Below are 22,602 nucleotides of genomic sequence, written 5' to 3' on the forward strand. Positions count from 1 at the left end.
TTCATTACTCTCTTCTATCATCCATGAAAAGAATTGTTCACAGGTGATGCGACAGGAGACATGTGCAATGGGCACTGGAAGCTCGCCGATAACACGAAAACCAAAATAGTCCAACAAACTATCATGGGTTGGAATCTCGAGCTCTGGAAGAACATGGAGGAAGAGGATCTCTGCAGAGTCCGTTGTTATCGGTGTAGGAGGATATCGGAAACTTTCGAAGTGGGATCCCATACAGGGAATTATGAGACAAGTTCAGTTGCAACAGAGACGTGAGATTCAGAAACTCATTGGGGATTTCTCCACTCAAGCGATTCTCATTCAGCGTCAGAGTCTTTAACTGTGCCAAACTCCCCAGCATACTGGGTATGGGACCGTACAGTGTATTGCAGCCGAGATCCAGGGCCTTCAATTGTTTCATCATGCCAATTGAAGAGGGGATTTGTCCGCTGAGAGAATTGTGCGACAGAAAAAGTTGTTCCATGCTGTTCTGATCGCCTGCATTAGGAGGTATTGAACCAGTGAATCTGTTGCGGGACAAGTCCAAGGTTCTTAAATTTCCGTCAGGAAAGGGGCTGCTGATGGCAAAAAGGGATGCAATGGGCCCGGTGAGGTAGTTTGGATGGAGGTCCAGAGTGGTGAGGTCTTGCAGGTTGCGAATTTCCTCTGGAATGGTGGATGTCTGCGTTTTCTTGACAAGTTGAGAGTATCTAATTGCGTCATGTTGCCCAGCCATGGTGGTATGGTGCCGCTGAGGCTGTTGCTGGAAAGGTCAAGCAGAGAAAGAGGCCCCGACATTTTGGACAATGACTCGGGAATTCTTCCCTCTATGCCACAACCAGCAAGGGAGAGCTGATACAATCCAGGGAGCTCAAATAGTACTCTGGGAATATTCACAAACTTGAAATTATTGAATGAAATATCCAAGACTTGCAGATCAGAAATCTCTGATAATTCCCACGGAAGGCTCCCGGAAAGATTGTTATGAGAGAGATACAGAAACATTAGAAATTTTTCCTATAGAGTTGGGAATCGAACCTGATAATCTATTATTATTGAGGTAGAGATCCTTCAGGTTCGATAGCTTACCCCACGAAGCAGGAATGTGGCCGCCTATCATATTATTGGCCACTGAAAGTCTCCGCAAATTGACCAAACCTATAAAGAAGCTGGAAGAATCCCGCTCAATTTATTTTCCTGAAGACAAGAAACCCTTTGAAATCAACTTTTCTCTTGGATTACGTGTACATTTCTGAGCCTTTGATTTAAATGTTAGATGATGAAAATAATCATACCCATCCAATTGATTAGACCGGCAATTGATTAGACCGGTATACGATGCGGCCCAGCAAATCGACGCTTGCCCTCGCTCCACGCTACGCTACTTCCTGCAGGCGCTGCTGCACTTCAAGGCAGGGATTGTCGATGACACCTCAGGGCGCCTGAGGTCATGGAACGGCTCCAACTGCTGCCAGTGGCAGGGGGTATCCTGCAATAGACAAACAGGGCATGTAATGGGGCTTCTGCTGCCGGGGCTGCTGTCCGGGAGCGACTTCATATCGGATACCCAGATGAAGGGCACGCTGTCGGAGTCCTTGGGAGATCTCCAGTTTCTTGAAATTTTGGAAATGGGGCCATTGAAACAAATTACTGGCCCCATTCCCTTGTCATTTGGGAGGCCCAGGAGGCTGAAGAAGCTGCGCCTCAATGCCAATAAGCTCGGCGGTTCGGTCCCTCCATTTTTGGCATACCTTCACAATCTTCAAGAATTGGATCTGTCTGAGAATGGTCTAAGAGGAACTTTACTGGTGAGTTTCGCAGGCCCTGTTCCTGAATCAATAGACCGTCTTTCCAAGCTCACCATTCTTGATAGGCGGCCACATTCCTGCTTCGTCGGGTAAGCTATCGAACCTGAAGGATCGATACCTCAATAATAATAGACTATCAGGTTCGATTCCCAACTCTATAGGAAAAATTTCAAATGTTTCTGTATCTCTCTCATAACAATCTTTCCGGGAGCCTTCCGTGGGAATTATCAGAGATTTCTGATCTGCAAGTCTTGCATATTTCATTCAAAAATTTCAAGTTTGTGAATATTCCCAGAGTACTATTTGAGATCCTTGGATTGTATCAGCTCTCCCTTGCTGGTTGTGGCATAGAGGGAAGAATTCCCGAGCATTTTCCAAAATGTTGGGGCCTGTTTCTCTGCTTGACCTTTCCAGCAACAGCGTCAGCGGCACCATACCACCATGGCTGGGCAACATGACGCAATTAGATACTCTCAACTTGTCAAGAAACGCATTGACATCCACCATTCCAGAGGAAATTCGCAACCTGCAAGACCTCACCACTCTGGACCTCCATTCAAACTACCTCACCGGGCCTATAGCATCCCTTTTTGCCATCAGCAGCCCCTTTCCTGACGGAAATTTAAGAACCTTGGACTTGTCCCGCAACAGATTCACTGGTTCAATACCTCCTAATGCAGGCGATCAGAACAGCATGGAACAACTTTTTCTGTCGCACAATTCTCTCAGCGGACAAATCCCCTCTTCAATTGGCATGATGAAACAATTGAAGGCCCTGGATCTCGGCTGCAATACACTGTACGGTCCCATACCCAGTACGCTGGGGAGTTTGGCACAGTTAAAGACTCTGAAGCTGAATGAGAATCGCTTGAGTGGAGAAATCCCCAATGAGTTTCTGAATCTCACGTCTCTGTTGCAACTGAACTTGTCTCATAATTCCCTGTCGGGAAGAATTCCGCATGGGATCCCACTTCGAAAGTTTCCGATATCCTCCTACACCGATAACAACGGACTCTGCGGAGATCCTCTTCCTCCATGTTCTTCCAGAGCTCGAGATTCGAACCCATGACAGTTTGTTGGACTATTTTGGTTTTCGTGTTATCGGCGAGCTCCCAGTGCCCATTGCACATGTCTCCTGTCGCATCACCTGTGAACAATTCTTTTCATGGATGATAGAAGAGAGTAATGAAAATCCAAATCTTCTCTGCCATTATTCTGGTATGTAGTATATTAAGCTTGTGGTCATAGCAAAGTACGACTTAAATGCAAATCATATATTGAGAATTAGGCTTCCCATTATGAAGATAAGAAGAATTATTCTTGTATCTGTAAATTTTCAATGATGTGTTAATAAACTGTGTAGTACCGCACAAAATTTCAGAGTATGCAGGGTTCTAAATTTGGAAACGAATTTAAATTTATCATTCCTTGTGTGGAGTTCTCCCGAAGATTTTGCAGATGGCATTTTCCAGTATAGTTTTTCTCAAAATTGGTCAGAATTTTTTTATTTATTACAAATTTGAATTATGTAATTTATAAAATTATTTAATTTTTTTCTACAGTTATAAATTTAAATTATATAGTTTATATTTATAAAATTATTGAAGTGTTAAGAAATTTTTATTTAAATATTTAGAAAATTTTAAAAATTATTTATATATTTAAAAATAATTTAAATAATAAAAAATTGTATTATTAAAATTATTATATTGTGGAATTTAAGCCTGAAAGCATAAGCATAGTTCAATTGGTCAAGTACTTCTTGTTAAGTATCTTGTTATTTGGAGGTTATAGGTCAAATCTTCTGGACCTCTTTATGGTATCTGACCAGATAAGCCGGCTGAGTTCGTGTTACTAAATACCTTGCCATTTGAGAGGTTACAGATCAAATCTCCTCGACCCCCTTGGTGTTAAGCCTAACCAGATAATCCTACTAGTAGATTCCTTTGAATGGATCTGTCTAGATTATTTCCCATAAATATGGCAGTCATTGAGTGACTTAAAAAACCAAAAAAAGGGACTGAATTTTTTTTTATAATTACGCCGTAAGGCGTTTCCCTTTGAAATCAACTTTCCTCTTGGGTTATGTGTACATTTTTGAGCCTTTGATTTAAGTGTTAGACGATGAAAATAATATTACCCATCCAATTGATTAGACCGGTATACGATGCGACCCAGCAGATCGATGATTGCCCTCGCTCGACACTACGCTACTTCCAGGTGCTTCTTTGTGTGGAGACCTTGTACTTGCCCTCGCTCGGCGATACTAGATTCCAGGACCCTGGATCTGTGGAAATCGACTTCAGGAAACCCTTCATATCAATCATAAGGTAGCAAATGATATTCTGACCCTCATAACATACCCAGTCTGCTACAGGACCCATGAGATGATTCCAGGAGGTCTCGCTCAGCCTTAAAAGGGCTTGGATTATCACCACTAGATGCCTTGGACTGTCACAAGCCCACTTCTGGACTTCGGTCTATCGCGGGATGGCTACAGGAATTGCGATCTGTTACAGAATGGTTGCTCGGCATCAGGGTATGTATTTCCATTTTAGTTTGTCTCAGAGTATCAAGGATTTTGAAGCAGAAGCTAAAGCAATCGGTAGGGTTAAACATCCCAACATTGTTCGCCTCCGAGCTTTCTATTGGGGTATAGAGGAAAAACTGTTGGTTTATGACTACATTCCACATGGAAGCTTGGCAAATGCCTATTATGGTGGGTTTTATTGTTCTCTTTTTTCCATTTCATGTATATCTGCAGGAAATCTCATTCAATTCGTTTATGCATGGTTGTTTTTTATTTTTTTACAAAGATAGCCCTTCAATCGCTTGCATATTATGAGCTTCTTATGGATTCCACAATCTCCCCTGTTTAGCTACTGTACCTTCAGATAATACATAGTCATTTGAAAAGATGTACCTTCAACTCCCGTATCTATTTTAGCTACTGTACCTTCAACTCCCGTATCTATTTTTTCACCATCTTTATGACTGCAATCAGATTAGATAAACATTGAATAACTCTAATTTTCAATTTTAGTCACCCTGTCTTGGGCCAAAATTTTGAACATTATGGCACCTCTTTCATTACAAGCATTAGGGGAATTGACATTATTACAAAGATTTTGGTTGATTTTGTATGTATCAGGTTCTGTCCCCGTATATTGGTTGATGTAACAAAGGTGGATCTGAGTACCACTGTGTTGGGATTCAAGATATCAATGCCTATTATGATTGCTCCAACTGCCATGCAAAAGATGGCTCATCCCAAAGGTATGCATTAGATTATTGTATTACAGTTAACATCTTATTTTGATGCATATATTTTCTGAAAGTGAATCCATCATCTTTTATAGGAGAGTATGCTACTGCAAGAGCTGCTGGAACTACAATGGTTTGGGCATCGATCTTCTCTTTGTGGGATCGATCTTCTGAATGTTTTAATTTCCTTCTAGCTATTAAGGATTTAAGAAATTATAATGATTTTGGATTTTGAAATAGTTTGTTGTGTTGATAAAAATTGAGGCTTGGACATATTTGTTGTAGACACTTTCTTCATGGGCTACATCAAGTGTTGAAGAGGTTGCTTCAACTAGACCAGGCATTCGCTTTTTTCAACTTTATGTAAGTTTATCATTTCCGCCCATATGATTGCCTTCCCATGTTTTCTGAGATGTAATTGAGTTCATATCCATCCAATTGTATTTACTAAAGGTGGATGTATGAGTGGTGTTAAAATTTAGATGTCATTGCTGGCAGGTTTACAAGAATAGGAATTTTGTTGCACAACTTGTTAGAAGAGCTGAGAGGGTTGGTTTTAAGGCAATTTCACTGACTGTGGACACACCTCGACTTGGGCAGAGGGAGTCTGACATTAGAAATAGGTAGTGAAAATTAATTCTATTTTAGATTTGCTGGCAAACTCAAAGAATCCCAAATAATTTGACACCTCACAGAAAGTTGATTCCTATTCCTAAACTTCTCGTTTTCACTTTCAAAGTTATGTTTCTTGAAGTTGGAACCAAACTCTATATTCTAGCTCTCCTTGCTTATGTAGAGATGGGGATCTTGTATAATCGCTCTTTAGTTCTTTGATGTAACAACCTTCATTCACATCTATGATGCTTCTGCCAAAAAAAACCTACAACTTTCACTTTCCTTCATTTTCTTATTCCTGGTGTTTTTATCCTTCAGAAAATATAGAAAAGACTTTCAAGGTCTACAATTTCATACACGATCATTCTAAAAGGCATGGAGAAATCAGCCTCACTGGTGATGGTTTCAATTTCAGGGACTTGAGCAATTACCAAGCCAGTGGGATACTTCTGAATAAGCCTGCAGACTATTTGGAATAATAGCAAATGAAAATTCACTATAATATGAAATGCCACCAAGGTTAGTTGATAACAATCTAGCTCTCAATAAAAATCAGAACATTGTGGAATTTTTTTAGGATCAGAAGCGACGCTAGGGTTAGAAAAAGCATTTAGCACCTATAACGTATCAAACTTAAAATAAGTCAGAAGTCTCCATTTTATCTGGGATTCCTCTTTGTTCATCCCTTGTCTGACACTGAGGTATCTAATGTTCTGAAAAGTCTTATTATGATATCCACTCATACATGCTAGATAGTAAAGCACACCTATGTGTTGAGATTCAATTCTGGATCCATAATTGTTTTTGACTTCTATTGATTTTCCTTTGTCAAAAATGTAGATTCGCATTGCCTCCATATCTTACCTTAAAGAATTTCGAAGGTTTGGATCTTGCGAAAATGGAGAAGGTATGTGTTCCATTTTATGAGTTCTTTAAATAGAAGGATGTTGTTTTTAGTTCTTCCTATATTCAAGGTCCAGACTTCTTCCTTAAGTTGGTTTTTTCTTGCAGACAGCGGATTCTGGACTGGCATCATATGTTGCAGGTCAAATTGACATATCATTGAGTTGGAAGGTTTGTAATAGTCCTAGTAGAGGGATATTTCAAATAATTCTTCAGTATTGTGTTTGAATAGAATGAAAATGGATAGAGAAGCACCTGGAGAAATCTTGGGGTTGAGTTCCTGCCTTTGGTTGTAACCTTCTGAATCTCAGAAAAATTATTTGTGGTGAGTCATATTATGATTTACATCTTCAAGAAATACTTTGTATCATTTTTCAAGAAATACTTTGTATCCTTTTTCCAATTATTTTGGATGTGGCATCACATGGGCCGTGTTGTGGTTACTCTCCAATGCCCTGTCATTGTGTTTCGGTGGTTGTTCTCTCTGATCTCGATGTGATTAATTGGTTGAAAAGGCAAAGACCAGCTGTGGGCAGCGTCTTGGCTATTCACAAGTTCGTCTGATCTTAGTACTTTTATATCAATACAAATATGGGGTCTCCGTTTGCTTTTAAAAATAAGAAATTGTTATGGTGGCAACCAATGACTATATGGTATCGTTTGTTGCTTGCAGTGCTGCTTACTGTGCTAGACGTCCAAGTGAACACTCCAGATGATTCTCAAGTTATTTTAAAGGTACGCTATCTCATAAAAAATATTATCCAGTGCTTATGACGGTAGGTGGTAACATAAGTCTTGTCATAGATGTTCGATCCAGCTTTAAGAATTATGATGAATATAATCCAATCTTGCAGCATCCAGACCTATGGATAGTTATGTTTGGTTCGACAGTAGATTTTTATATATGTTTGTTTTATGGAAACAGGGAATTTCCACATACCATATTCTTGATTTATGCCGATTATTAACTGTGAATGTGGAGAGATGCCATCTGACCAACTATTCTTTATCCCATGAGGTAAGAAAATCAGTAGTTCAGAAGCTCATTAAATAATGGGATTGTTTGACAGGCTGGTGGATTGCAATTGACTGGTTATGTTCAAGATATCATGTGGTATGACCCTACTTGCATTAACAACACAGGTGTTCATGTCAAGATAGAAATAGCCATGTACAGTGAAACTGGTTCTATTATTAGTTTGTAAAGCTTAAGTGTGACCATGGCAACATTGGCCATCTTAGTTTTCTTGACAGAGGATTCAGTTGGCTAGAGCAGTAAGTTTTGGAATTCTGCCATATGACTGTACATCTTATTCAATTGGGTAGAATTTAGTTGGTTTTCCTTGTGGAATCCAGCATATAGATATCTCCCCAAAAGATGCATAGCATCTGTATAGAAAGGCCTTTTATAGCATAGACTATGCTTTTCGCTTTTAAGGCTCTCCCCACATCTATATCAGGTGCAGTGAGAAGCATCCTCACCTTCTTGGCCTTTTCCATATCCTTGCGCAAAAGCTGCCCAAGCTCACGCTGGCCCAAAACATTATCTATGTAAATAAAGGTGGGCACCTTCTAGCTACCCATCCTCATGCTTCCTAATATCGGGAAAGGTCTCTCCATGTTTAATGAAATATTTGTAAATCAATCTCCGCAACTCTATTTTCTTTGGAATTGAATGATTGAATCTATATTTTCTAAGAGTTAAACTATAGAATGTTTACATCCTTCAATGTCAAGGAGTGAAACGACTGCATCTGGTCCTCTATTGCCAGTACATACATTTTATTTCACTTGTACCATGGATAAACTTGTCATGTATTGGGCAATACATTTTATTTCACTTGTACCATAGATAAACTTATCCTCTATTGAGCAATGTCCACCAACACTTTTTATTTGGCTTGCCTGATAGATAAACCTAGGCAATCTCCACAACTACTTTTTATTTCCAGAATCTTCATTGACAAAGCAAATGTTGAAGGGAATAAATCTGCACATTAAAACTGGAGAAAAGGTAGCAATTTGTGGCTCAGTGGGATCAGGGAAATCTGCTCTGCTATATACAATTCTTGGAGAAATCCCAAAAATTTCAAGAGATGTAAGTTGAACATTAACTACTCTTCTTGAGCAAAAGTAACCATTTCATAGCTCAACAAGATTGTAGACGCAGCTTTTTTGCTTTCTATATACATAAATTCTTCCATGAACTTTTTGATTGGACTACGTGCAAGTTGAAGTATATGGCAATGTTGCCTATACGGCACAAACAACTTGGATTCAGAGTGGTACTGTCATAGATAACATACTCTATGGGAAACCAATGGACAAAATTCAATACAAGAAGGCAATAAAAGCTTGTGCATTAGACAAGGATATAGAGAGTTTTGCTCATGGAGATATGACAGAGATTGGGGAGAGAGGATTGAATATGAGTGGAGGACAAAAACAGAGGATTCAGTTGGCTAGAGCAGTAAGTTTTGGAATTCTGCCATATGACTGTACATCTTATTCAATTGGGTAGAATTTAGTTGGTTTTCCTTGTAGAATCTAGCATATAGATATCTCCCCAAAAGACGCATAGCGTCTATATAGAAAGGCCTTTTATAGCATAGACTATGCTTTTCACTTTTAAGGCTCTCCCCACATCTATATCAGGTGCAGTGAGAAGCATCCTCACCTTCTTGGCCTTTTCCATATCCTTGCGCAAAAGCTGCCCATCCTCATGCTTCCTAATATCGGGAAAGGTCTCTCCATGTTTAATCAAATATTTGTAAATCAATCTCTGCAACTCTATTTTCTTTGGAATTGAATGATTGAATCTATATTTTCTAAGACTTAAACTATAGAATGTTTACATCCTTCAATGTCAAGGAGTGAAACGAATGCATCTGGTCCTCTATTACCAGTACATACATTTTATTTCACTTGTACCATGGATAAACTTGTCCTCTATTGGGCAATACATTTTATTTCACTTGTACCATAGATAAACTTGTCCTCTATTGAGCAATGTCCATCAGTACCTTTTATTTGGCTTGCCTGATAGATAAACCTGGGCAATCTCCACCACTACTTTTTATTTCCAGAATCTTCATTGACAAAGCCAATATTGAAGGGAATAAATCTGCAAATTAAAACTGGAGAAAAGGTAGCAATTTGTGGCTCAGTGGGATCAGGGAAATCTGCTCTGCTATATACAATTCTTGGAGAAATCCCAAAAATTTCAGGAGATGTAAGTTGAACATTAACTACTCTTCTTGAGCAAAAGTAACCATTTCATGGTTCAACAAGATTGTAGACGCAACTTTTTTGCTTTCTATATACATAAATTCTTCCTTAAACTTTTTGATTGGACTACGTGCAGGTTCAAGTATATGGCAATGTTGCCTACGTGGCACAAACAGCTTGGATTCAGAGTGGTACTGTCAGAGATAACATACTCTATGGGAACCCAATGGACAAAAGTCAATACAAGAAGGCAATAAAAGCTTGTGCATTAGACAAGGATATAGAGAGTTTTACTCATGGAGATATGATGGAGATTGGGGAGAGAGGATTGAATATGAGTGGAGGACAAAAACAGAGGATTCAGTTGGCTAGAGTAGTATATAACGATGCTGACATTTATCTATTGGATGATCCCTTCAGTGCAGTCGATGCTCATACAGCTTCAACTCTATCAAATAAGGAGGAGACATTACATAAGAGAGACTCCAAGACTTGCTAATATTGCTTGTCATAGTATGAAAAATCTGGTTTACCTCTGTATCAGATCTATAAAGATCTTAGAATGAGATCAAGACATATTAATGTGAAAATTTCTGTGCATATTAGATATAAAAGATTTGAGTTTTGGGTTATCAAAGCTATAGATTGAGAACTACATGGATTGCTTGATAGGATGGCTGGTTTGATTTGTATATCAAGATTGCTAGCTTCTTTGGGGTGGTAGTGTGAGATCAATTGGGAATTGCTACTCGTTTCATACTTCAAGAGGGAAATGAATTTCCCAATGATGGTGGTAATGAAGGAACCCAGCAAAAGCACAGAGAATAGCATAGTTGATTGAATAAAAAAATCAATTGTGTAAATACAAATAACACACCCTATAAAGTGATGTCTTCTTGAATATTGATCAATATGAATGATTTTCCTTTCACAGTTCTTGTGTTTTGATTCTTTATGAATAGGAATTGATTCATTCAACTAAAATTGGTATTGTTGATTTTGATGGCACTTCTGTTCTCCAGCTTGATGATTGGGTGCGGGCACCTTCTAGCTGCCCATCCTCATTCTTCCTAATATCGGGAAAGGTCTCTCCATGTTTAATCAAATATTTGTAAATCGATCTCTGCAACTCTATTTTCTTTGGAATTGAATGATTGAATCTATATTTTCTAAGAGTTAAATTATAGAATGTTTACATCCTTCAATGTGAAGGAGTGAAACGACTGCATCTGCAAGGGTTCTTTTATCTATTCCTCTGAATCCATGCAACATATCTATAAACCATGCTCTGAGTGCCTATGCCAAATGCACGTCTGATATGCTCCTTAAAGCACAAGAAAGTCATTGAGGTTTGAAAGTCATTGAGGTTTGACACGCCTCCTTAGCCCTTCGAAATCTACAAACTTTATCATTCCACCATCCAGAGCCATAGCTTTACTCTGTTTGCCTCTAGTTACCCTTTTGCGAATACTAGAATGTCATTTCGCTCAATTGAACTTATGTGCGGACCTAGGTTTACATTATGCTCATAAGGGAGAACAAAAGGTGAAGCATTGTCAACCTTGTTTCATAGCCCTAAACCACTTCTAACTTACTTTTACTTCTCAAGTTTAGACTATGGGAAGAGATAAACCTGTCCTCTATTACCATTACATACATTTTATTTCACTTGTACCATGGATAAACTTGTCCTCTATTGGGCAATACCTTTTATTTCACTTGTACCATAGATAAACTTGTCCTCTATTGAGCACTGTCCACCAGTACTTTTTATTTGGCTTGCCTGATAGATAAACCTGGGCAATCTCCACCACTACTTTTTATTTCCCTTGCAGAGTTTAGATTATGGGAAGAGATAAACTTGTCCTCTATTACCAATACATACATTTTATTTCACTTGCAGCATAGATAAACTTGTCCTGTATTGGGCAATCTCCACTAGTACTTTTTATTTGGCTTGCCTCATAGATAAACCTGGGCAATCTCCACCACTACTTTTTATTTCCCTTGCAGAATTTAAGCCCACTAAGCCCAAGGCTATATGGTATGGTTAATTGTTATTGGTAATTTTTAATGGGTAACTAGCAATATTATGGTTAATTGTCGATAGATGTTTATTTTCAATGGGGAACACAAGCAAGAGAATCTTTGTGATCAACACACACCCACTGAAAATTAGCATCATTGAAACTATTGAAATTCTTTGGTACAAGAGTCCTGCAATAATTCAATTATAAGAATAATATAACAATAATTTACTTTTTTTTTGTTTTTTGTTTTTGATAAGAAATACACACAAGACATAACAATGATTTACTTACAATTGGATTTTGCAAGAATATCTCAAACAATTGTTTTATAATTTAAAAATGAAACTAAATACACAAAGAAATGCAAGGCATAACAATGATTTACCTTTTTTTGTTTTTTGTTTTTAATAATAAATACACACAAGACATAACAATAATTTAATTGCAATTAGATTTTGAAACAATATCTCAACAATTGTTTTATAATTTAAAAATGAAACTAAATACACAATATTTCAACAATTGTTTTATAATTTAAAAATGAAACTAAATACACAAAGAAATGCAAGGCATAACAATGATTTACTTACAATTATATTTTGAAATAATATCTCAGAATTTGATTACTATTTAAAACTGAAACTAGTATTAAAAGAAGTTTAAAAAACTTTTTTTTCTTATGAAATGAAAAAGCCTAGATGTTGGAAAGTAACTATGCAACTAAGGAGAGTGTTATGTGTTTTTATATCTAGAAATGGAGAGTGTTATTACACAAAGGCCCATGCATGAGAAGGTAAGGTAGATGGAAAAGTGATAGAGTACTTTGTGAAGAAGACTATTATGTTGTCGTAAATTATATTTTTATTTTGACATAAATTTTCAAAATGTAGGAAAGTAGATAGAGAGTGTTATGAGTTTATATCTAGGAATCTAGAGTGTGATGATAGGTCATGTATGTATGAGAAGGTAGATGGAAAGTCCAAGTCATATATGAGTAGGTAGAGTAATTTAGATATATTATTATTCTCCAAGGACCACGGAGCTAACTGAAATCCATTTTTATATGATTTGTGACACAGGCAGAGTTAGTCAATATTACCATACTAGGAGTAATGAACAAGAGATGTCTCTGTGTACGATGTTGCCATGGAATATAATAGGCATAGGAACAGTGTGGGTTGGAGGACAATACAGAGCTCCTTCATGAGCCCAAGCATTTGTTTTCACCTCCTTATCAACCACCTGTAGCGTCATAAGGAATATATCCTGGTAGGGATTCAGTTCATCACAATGTGATATGGTTTAAGGTCTTCATATTTCTAGGCAAATACATTAGAATGTTGTTTGAAAAGATTAACATACCTCTCCTTAAAATTTTGTATATCGATATGGATACCCAATTGTTGTTCGCGTGAATTCATTTGTTTAACTTCACATTCAACTAGGCAATCTTTAGGGTATCTAAACAAGTTCAATGGATATTTATGACTACTTTTATTCCATTTCATAGCCACTTTAACCCCCGAATAAGGTTTTCGGCATGGATTCCTCAATTCAAACTCATTATCATCGACCCTTGCTTTCAAAAAAGCCCATTCACATTTCAATATTCTTCCACACACTATGCCTTACGGCGTTTCCTTTGCAACATTAGGTGCAAATACTAGTTATAATTCATTCTAACAATCAAATTGTAAAATGATTAAAAAATAAAGCATTGTGTTCAAATAGAATTATATAATGTGTATCAATCGTATCAAAGTAGTGAAGAGATGATAAAATGTTAGAATAGAGTAAGATAGAAGAGTAACTCTATCCCTCTATAAAAGTAAATAAAAATGGTGAACAATTGAATTTCTATATATATATTATTTAGAGGATTTGGAAATTTTTATAAGAATGTATTAATTTTATAATGTATTTAAAAATAATTATTTAATTATTTATTTTTGATTAATTGTATAATAGTTTCTATTTATAATCATGTTAAATTTATTTGGTTAATTGATGTAGGTTGAGTAATTTGGGAAAATACTAATCCAGTTTAGGTTTCTGTAATTTATATCTAGATTATTGAAAAAAAATCGGTATTAATCACATTCAGAAATATTTGCCAACGCATTTCGAACCAGCTAGTGTGATTCATCGTCAGGATAGGATGAAGAATCAGATCATGGTAGTGGGAGCCAGATCTGATTTCAACTTGGATACCTGTAAGTGTGCTCATTCAAAATGATGAACCTTAATTGCAATGGCCCTTCCATATAGGGTTTTAATAATCGAGTTTAGGATTTTGTGATCCATATCTAGATTATAGAAAAAAAATCAGTATTAATCACATCAAGAAATATTTGTTGACGCATTTCAAACCAGCTAGTGTGGTTCATCGTATCATGGCAGCAGGAGCCAAATTTGATTTCAACTTGGATACCTGCAAGTGTGCTCATTCAAAATGATGAACCTTAATTGCAATGACCCTTCCGTGCAGGGTTGTAATAATCGAGTTTAGGCTTCTATGATCCATATCTAGATTATAGAAAAAAAAAATGTGATATTAATCACATTAAGAAATATTTGCCGACATGTTTTGAACCAGCGAGTGTGGTTCATCGTCACAACAAGATGAAGAAACAAATCATGATAGCGGGAGCCAAATCTGATTTCAGCTTGGATACCTGCAAGCGTGCTCGTTCAAAATGATGAACCTTAATTGCAATGGCCCTTCCGTGCAAGTTTGTAATAATCGAATTTAGGCTTCTGTGATCCATATCTAGATTATAGAATAAAAATTTGATATTAATCACATTAAGAAATATTTGCCAACGTGTTTCAAACCAGCTAGTGTTGTTCATCATCAAGACACGATGACAAATCAGATCATGGCAGTGGGACCGAGATATGTTTTCAGCTTAAATACCTACAAACGTGATAAGTCAAAATTCTTATATTATTATTTTCTTGTCACATCTAGCAATGTTATTTTCTTATCTAGTTAAATTCCCATATATACCATATTAAATTCATAATAAATATAATATTCTGATACTTTAAAATCTATTTTTTCCAAATTCTTCCAAAACCTAAACATTATTCTTTATATTTTATAAATAAACGGACGAACAAATTTTTTATTTCCTTTAATTTTAATATAATAAATGAATATTTACTATTTTTTCAGGATTTCAGGTCCCACTGTGGATACATATAATCTTATGAAACACTTTCCTTGAAATAAATAAATTTAAATGAGTTATTTATTATAAAAAACGACCTCCAACTCTCATACACATATTTATGTGGGGTCCAAAACAATGACAATGAATTTAATAAAGGGAAAGTAAAATTAAAACAAAAAAAGAAAATTATTTTAAAAAACAAGTGACATGAAATAACAATGAATTTATTAAAGGGAAAGCAAGATTCCAAACCGTGGAATGAAATGACCATATATTTATTAAAGAGAAGCAAAGGATATTTCATTGTACTAAGGATATTTTTTCATTTGTTTATAACTAAATATATATTATTGTATTTCTACTATGGTGTGTGAGCTTAGGATTTGCTTTATATTTCAATTTAGGATTTGCTTTATATTTCAATAATCTAAAAATATTAGATAATAAAGTTTCAGTATTAATGAAGAATATGGAAGACACATAACTTAGATAACTAAGAATATGGAAGAGAGATAACTATCCATTCAATTGGATATTTTATTTAGAATAACAATATGGAGTTGTTTATGGAGGCAGAGGAATTGGTCGAATGGGCAAAAGTGGTTGGAATCTGGGCAAAAAAAATTGAACAGATCTTGTAAAGGTAGTGTTTGAATCATGTTTTTGATGGCTGAAATGGATTCAGCACCATCAAAATTCTGTAGGGCACCTAAAATTATGAATTTTGACAACTTTTACTTGGATTTACAAAAAGCCCTGCCGGAGTTTTTCAAAATATAGCCGAAATTTCCATAACTTTCAAGGCAAAAAGACATAATCGTTAGACTACGGCTAATAATATTACATAAATTTACATTTTTTTATTCGTTGAAAGTAGATTTTATTGTTTTTCTTTTTTGTATTTTGGTAAAATAAATTTGAATTGTAATTAGTTTTAAAAATTTTAAATAAATTCTATGAAGTTTATTAAAGTTTTGAAAAAAATCAATATTAAATTAAATATTTTGAAAAAAAATGAAAATTTAAATGTAAATTATTTTTTTCTAATTGGTTGATGACTATTTTTATATGATTTTAAATTGAATTATCAAATATATAAATTATATTAAAAAATAAAAATAAAAATTGGATTCCCCAAGTGTCATAATAATTTAGACTTTGTAAATAGGCTTTGTTACAATACAATAGCCTAGTGCATGGCTTATCAATACCACTTGTCCAAAAACCATAATTCATTTCAAAATCAAAATATATTATAAAGCCGTAGTCTAACAATTATGCTTTTTTGCCCTGAAAGTTATGGGAATTCTGGTCATATTTTGAAAAACTCTCGCAGGAATTTTTGTAAATCCAAGTAAAAGATGTTAAAATTCATAATTTTAGGTGCCCTACACATTTTTTATGGTGTTGAATCCATTTCCACCATCAAAAACATGATTTAACCCTTGCTTCTACAAGATTTTTTGTTTTTTTTTTTGCCTGGATTTCGACCGTCTGGGAAATTCCTCTGCCTCGTAGAGGACTTTTTTTATAAATATTTTATTTTATAACATTTTTGTATCTTGGTAAAAAAACTTTGACTTACAATTAGTTTTGAAAAACTTAAACAAGTCCTATGAAGACTATTAAACTCTTGTTATGTTAAATTTTTATATTAGTTTTAAATATTATATTAATTTAAAATTATATTGATGTTATATATATATATATATATATATATATATATTACTTTTTGCATAAGAGGCAATTACTAAGCAACAATGTTGCATATTATACTTGATGTTATGGTTTTCTATAATGGAAATGGTGTCGTGATTGTTAATATATGACAATATGTTTTTATTAGTTGTGATTTTACATTAAATGATAGACCTATAGCATTGACGATACACAATGTTAAAATTTTGAGTCTTTGCTAACTATGTAGTTAGTTTCCCAAGAGGGAAAACAATAACTTTTGGACATTTGTTATGTATCTTTTCTTTTGGAAATTACTATAAAGTGACTGCCTAACCTTACAAAAAAAAGATTTATTATTATAATAAAATAATTTTTAATATTATATAAATAATAATTATAAAATATAATAAATTAAAATTTGTTTGTATAAAATTAAATTTCTTGATCGGGGTGTTGGAATTTGAGACAATGGACAATATGGTGACGTGGTGTGGTCAACCCACCCCATGCATTCACACATACAAACAACTATTACATCCTTTCATAATCACATGACATACTACTCTCCCTTTGAATGCTCTTGGTTAATGGGTGACCTTGGTTCTGTGTTTAACTGGTATGCTTGCAATGTCCCCCCACCGTAGGTGGGATAATTCCTCTATGAAACAAGTAGTATGGGGCTCAAACCCGGCTACAACAGTTCAATATTGTACGACAAGTTGTGTGTTTCAACTCTAGTGTGGAGGATGGTATATTTCCATGGCTATGGCTCAAGATGCATGGTAATTCATGGATGTTTAATCTTTGGGGATGATAATCTCCAACGCATGCATTGGACACTGAACAAAAACAAGGGGAGAAGCCCAAGTATAGTAGTGGCAGAGCTCTCTAGGACATTAGTGACAATTATGATAACAACTCGAGCAGGGGAGGGTGGTAACAACCATCAACTCGTCCTCATGGTGATATAGGTTCAAGCCTATTGGGCTGATAAACACCGGGAAATTCACCCTATATTCAATTCCTTTTGCTTTTTCAACTTTTTTAGTGGTTCAGCTTATGTTTGGCAGTTTTTGGTGTGTAGTGCTCAGAGCACCATGGGGGTGAGCATTGGTTTATGGTATTTCTGTCTCTTTGTGGTTGTTGGACTCTACCTGGAGTCCTTTATTGGCCTCTCCTTAGTCGCTCCATCACATGATAAGTCGACAAAAACTCCCCTCGGAATTCGAGTTTCCTTGGGCTTTATTTCTATTTGGTTTTCTATTTTACAGTCCCCCTAGTTTCTGGGTTTCCTGGGTGCTATTTTTATATTGTTACCTGGTAATCTAGTGCAACATGCCTCGACAGAGGATGCGCTGGAAACAGGGTTTGGTGGCAAAGGTCTTGTTGTGCTATTCAACAACCCCCCATTTATTGATGTAATAGCTAATATTCTATTAATAAATAGGGACCCTTGATAAAATCCTTCGGGAAAAAATTTAGCACTTAGACACTTTCTTTTAAGCTTTTTTAAGAATAAAGCAAGATATCAAGTCAAAAACCTTTGAAAACTAACAAGTCTCGCCTTTTCGCATACCGCTGGACCAAGTGTGTCAAAAGCCTTGTTAACAAGCAAAACCCATGAATTGCGATCAAAGGGATCACCGCGCCTAGCTTAAATATCATTGGGATTTTCATGTAAAGCTAAGACCTATGACATTTCCTATATAATAAAGCCCATATCGCAATCACACATTAGCGCTCATAAAAGACGCAAACCCACAAAGCATGTTGAAACATGTGAAATGCGATATGACAAGTCAACCTTATCGCATCACATCAAGATACTTAAAAAGGACTAGATCTTACGAATTGCGCGATCTTGCAAAATGTGATAGAAGCTCGGACCCGATAAAAGTCAATGTCATAAATGGTACTTAAGTCCACCACGTAGTGAAAATCACTTTATAAGATAATTACTATGTCAAACAAACTACGCTCTAAGTAAAAAAAGAATATACTTCTTACCCTGCATCTCGCATCCCGCAAAATCCTAAAGAACTTTGAGTACACCACCTTAAAAGTTTTCCTTCCCATTTTGTGATGCGGTACATTAATGAGCAATAAAGGCAGTGATAACAAACCATTAGTGGTTATTTAATATAGGTTAATGGAATTTTTGTTAAAAAGCGGCTCGAGGTGATACGATATCTTTTCATCTGCACTTGATTAAAACTCCTTTCTTGTCACCCTTTCAAGTTATCTGTATCATTCATTCTCATTTTCATTCTTACTTGTGTTTATCAAATAACTTCCGCTTTGCTCCATTTCAAGAAAAATCCACAGGGAGCATTGTTAGAAACAATGGGAAAGAAGGGAAAGGCAGTTGTGTCCGAGAAATCTGAAATGATTCTTGTTTTCTCCGATACTACATGTAGTAGAGACAGAGGAACTACGACATGGGAGGCCATGTATAACTTGTTAGAAGAGGAGCACCCTAGGCCACTGGAAACAAAGGCCACGACAGATTCCCAAGAGTCATCTAATGCCTCCTATTTCGAGATGGCATGCTCTTTATTGCATCGCATAGCTGCACGACCAAAGATAATCCCATTTATGGACATGGTTAAATGGGTAATTGATGAGGCAGACATTGCAGAATAAACATTCAAGAATCACAGGGAAGAGGTCATGGGGTCTTTTTCAGTAGACAACCTATGACTCATGTACCAGTTACCAGAGCCGCAAAAGCTCTACAACAAACAGTTCCTTGAGAAATTTTCCAAGGAAAATGAAGACCCAACAGACGTCACACAAACCTGGACAACAAACGAAGGCAAGCTCAAACAGGATAAAATGGGTATGTACTCTACGACATCCATTTCTCCCCCTCCTAGTTTTGTAGCAACAATGCTATGTAGATTGTTCAATAAACACGATACCACCAAGATTTCCCCGGAATGGATCCCATTGATAGATGCAGCAGTGGATTCAACAATAATGAATTGGGCTCAAATTCTATCAGACAATTTGGCTAAGGCTATTATAGAATATAGAAGGAAAATAAATTCTTCTCTAAGAGTGTTTCCCCTCTTTTTCATGAGTGCTTTTGTAATGGATGCAATCTGTTTTAGTTCTAAATTTCCCAATATGGGATGGAAGTGGACTGTATAGGACCCGCTTCCCATCCATATGTACCATAATATTTTGTTGGAATCTCAATTAAAACCCCATTTTTATAAAATCTGTCAAGGAGTTATGCTACCCATCCATAAAGAAGTGTACAATAGAATCTCCCCTAGGTTTTCTAAAGAGGCTGAGATAGATATCTTGCCAGTAGCCAGATGGTTTGGGGAAGAAACCTTTACCTACATCAGAGTATTTGGGAGCATCGCTTCACTGCATGTTCTCCCATATTACGTTCCCAACAAATTAATGGCCAGAGAAATAGCCTACCAAACAACAGGGGAAGGTGGATTAAGCATATGACTGAAAGAGCAAAAGAAGGCTATTTTTCCTACATTCCCATTACAATCTGGTGCATTTGCACTATATTATTTTGGACATGCATGCAAAGAAGCAGAGATTATTAAATCTCTAAAATTAGCTACACTTTCGGGAAGGCAATATGACCCAAACCACACTGTTAAGAATTTTACCACTATGGTAAAAGTAAAGTTATTCACCCACGAAGGGGACGCCTTTGATGACCTCTTCCTACAGGCAGAAACATATTCACAAGTGTTTCATTTGGCATCAGAACTTTTAACCCTAGATGATCTTAGGGATTTCCATGTGTATAGGGAAAAAATATTATTGAAGGTCCCATTGGACCTATTGCAAATAGAACCAATAAGGGAGCCAACTCCCAATATAAGCTTGGAGGACAGCTCCAAAGAAAAATTTGAAGAAGAATCCCAAGAGATATCTAAGCATGAGTTATAGCACTTAGAGCAGTAGTCTCAAAATGGAGAAGGAAACACAAATAAAGAGTCCGAGAAGGACACAGCTAGAACTACAAAAGAGACGGTCGAGCAAACCTCAGCAAAGAAACAAGTAGAAATTGCCTCTACATCAACTCAGTCAAGTAAAAGACCAATTATTGACTTGGAACAGGAATGGGAACAGTTCAACAAAAAACTTCACAAATATTCAAACCTTGAGCAAACCTCTGAGATACAAACTCCTAAGCAAACTCAACACAAGTCAAATCTGGAAACGACAGAGGAAGGAGTTAAGGGCACTCAGGATGTTGAAATCATTCCTGTTACTCCTACTTCAGAAATTGTTTTGAGAGTTGAAGAAATACCTCCACTAGATGTATTTTATAGTCCTACCCACAAAGTTGTAGTCAAGAGACAGAGGAAGAAAAGAAAGTTGGACGCTGTAACTGTTACAACTTCCGAAAATGAACCAATGGACATCGTTTGGAAGGACTCGCCCATGGACCCATATGAAAATATCACAAAATTGTCACAATACGCAGGAGCCTATGCCACAACAACTATTGACAAAGCAACAAAGGTCCAAATGATGCTTAAGGAAAAAGAACAAATAATTCTGTTGTTAGAACAATAATTAGCTTAGGAAAAATCCAATCAACAAGAAGAATTACAAGCAGCCCAGCTCCAACAAGAATTTGAACAGATGAGAATACAACATCAGGCCAACTTAGCAGAAAGAGATGCGCATATACAAGCTATGACAAATAAATTTAAGGATAATCCGCAAATTGATGAGTTCATAAAGGAAGCACTCAGTCTTAATAACCAACTAATGCAACAGAAGGGAGTACTTTGCCAGAAGATCTCGCAGATAATTCCTTAGTGCGAAACTAGTGATAAGCTAACAAACCAAGTCGTTGACATGAGACTTGAGCATGACGAAATCCATAAAAGGATTTCTGACTTTATCACATGGAAAGAATCAGAGGATGGGAGAAAGGCTGACCCACTGAAGTTGGAGGAATCTCATAAAGACATCTTGTTCACAGATTGGGATTCTCGGTTGAAACAAGCGGAAAGGGCAACAACAATAGCAACAAACAACATAATAGAAGCCATCAACGAAAATATTCATGGTGCCAATCTGGTTACGGAAAGTATAGCAAGATTTCTTCCGAATGTTAAACAGTTAGAGCAACAGTGGAGACATGCAATGCAGTAATAGGAGGAGGCAATCAGACAGCTAAGCAGGCTAAATTGGGAAGCATACTGGCAATTTTTAGTGAAACCATACAGTCAGTGGATGACTTTGAGGTGCTTAACAACCTCAACACAAAAGATGGTGCCAACACTAATAGACACTATATTTTTGGGGCAGTTAGAATATGTGATCGGCCAACCGACCCAGCTCAAGCCAATGACTGATATTTGCGATCTTAGAGATCAAGTCCAAAGGAGTTAGTCATTTAATTTATTTTTCTTTTAGTTTTGTTTTTTGCATATTTTGAGGAAGGTCGTTTAAACCTCCTCAACTATTTTTTTGTAATAATCTATTTTAGGACCTATAGTTTAGTATTTAAACCCCTCTCATGCATTTAGAGAGGGGTCCAAAAATTTTATCAGAAATATTCTTCGAAACATTGCACTTCTGTACTTTTGAAGAGGTTCTAATGGAATGAATGGAACAAGATCTATTTTCTTTCAAATGTCTAGCATGCTCTACTGAAATGCACTTTTGTACTCTTAGAATGTGTTGGATTGATTGAGATTGGGTTAATATTGTTGAAACACGTGAGCATGACTCGTCATATATGGTACTTTTATCTTATGTTCTTGTTTTACTTATGTATTAGCCAATACTTCTTCTTTAAATTGTTTTATTTGTTAAAGTCTGAATTAGAGTTTAGCATTATTGCACTTTTGTATAATGTTAGCTTTGACTCTATTATGAATACATGAACGATTTTATATGCGATAT

The 22,602-nt window shown here is 36.2% G+C and overlaps 1 protein-coding gene across 9 annotated transcripts; it reads left to right on the forward strand.

Annotated features, from left to right (window-relative positions):
• Positions 1-1,300: 1,300 nt before the first annotated feature.
• On the forward strand, positions 1,301-10,717 carry LOC149156829 (glycolate oxidase-like). 9 transcript variants are annotated; one of them, XR_016262362.1, is made up of 10 exons: positions 1,301-1,894; positions 4,957-5,081; positions 5,165-5,202; positions 5,355-5,432; positions 5,568-5,692; positions 6,525-6,591; positions 6,696-6,758; positions 7,261-7,322; positions 7,513-7,605; positions 8,540-10,092. XR_016262362.1 is itself a non-coding variant. In XM_089438646.1 (9 exons), exons 1-8 carry the CDS (start codon positions 1,512-1,514, stop codon positions 7,276-7,278), a joined length of 897 nt encoding a protein of 298 aa, XP_089294772.1. In that variant the 5' UTR covers positions 1,301-1,511; the 3' UTR covers positions 7,279-7,322; positions 7,513-10,092. The 9 variants fall into 9 exon arrangements, 4 of the variants coding, with proteins under 4 accessions (XP_089294772.1, XP_089294773.1, XP_089294775.1 ...); XR_016262363.1 differs by having other exon boundaries at positions 9,674-10,092; XM_089438646.1 differs by having other exon boundaries at positions 7,513-10,092.
• The last annotated feature ends 11,885 nt before the right edge of the window (positions 10,718-22,602 follow it).

This window comes from Pinus tabuliformis, chromosome 9, assembly GCF_031772625.1.
Source record: "Pinus tabuliformis cultivar Carrire ecotype Pingquan chromosome 9, CPIR1, whole genome shotgun sequence".
In the NCBI taxonomy this organism is placed as follows: domain Eukaryota; kingdom Viridiplantae; phylum Streptophyta; class Pinopsida; order Pinales; family Pinaceae; genus Pinus; species Pinus tabuliformis.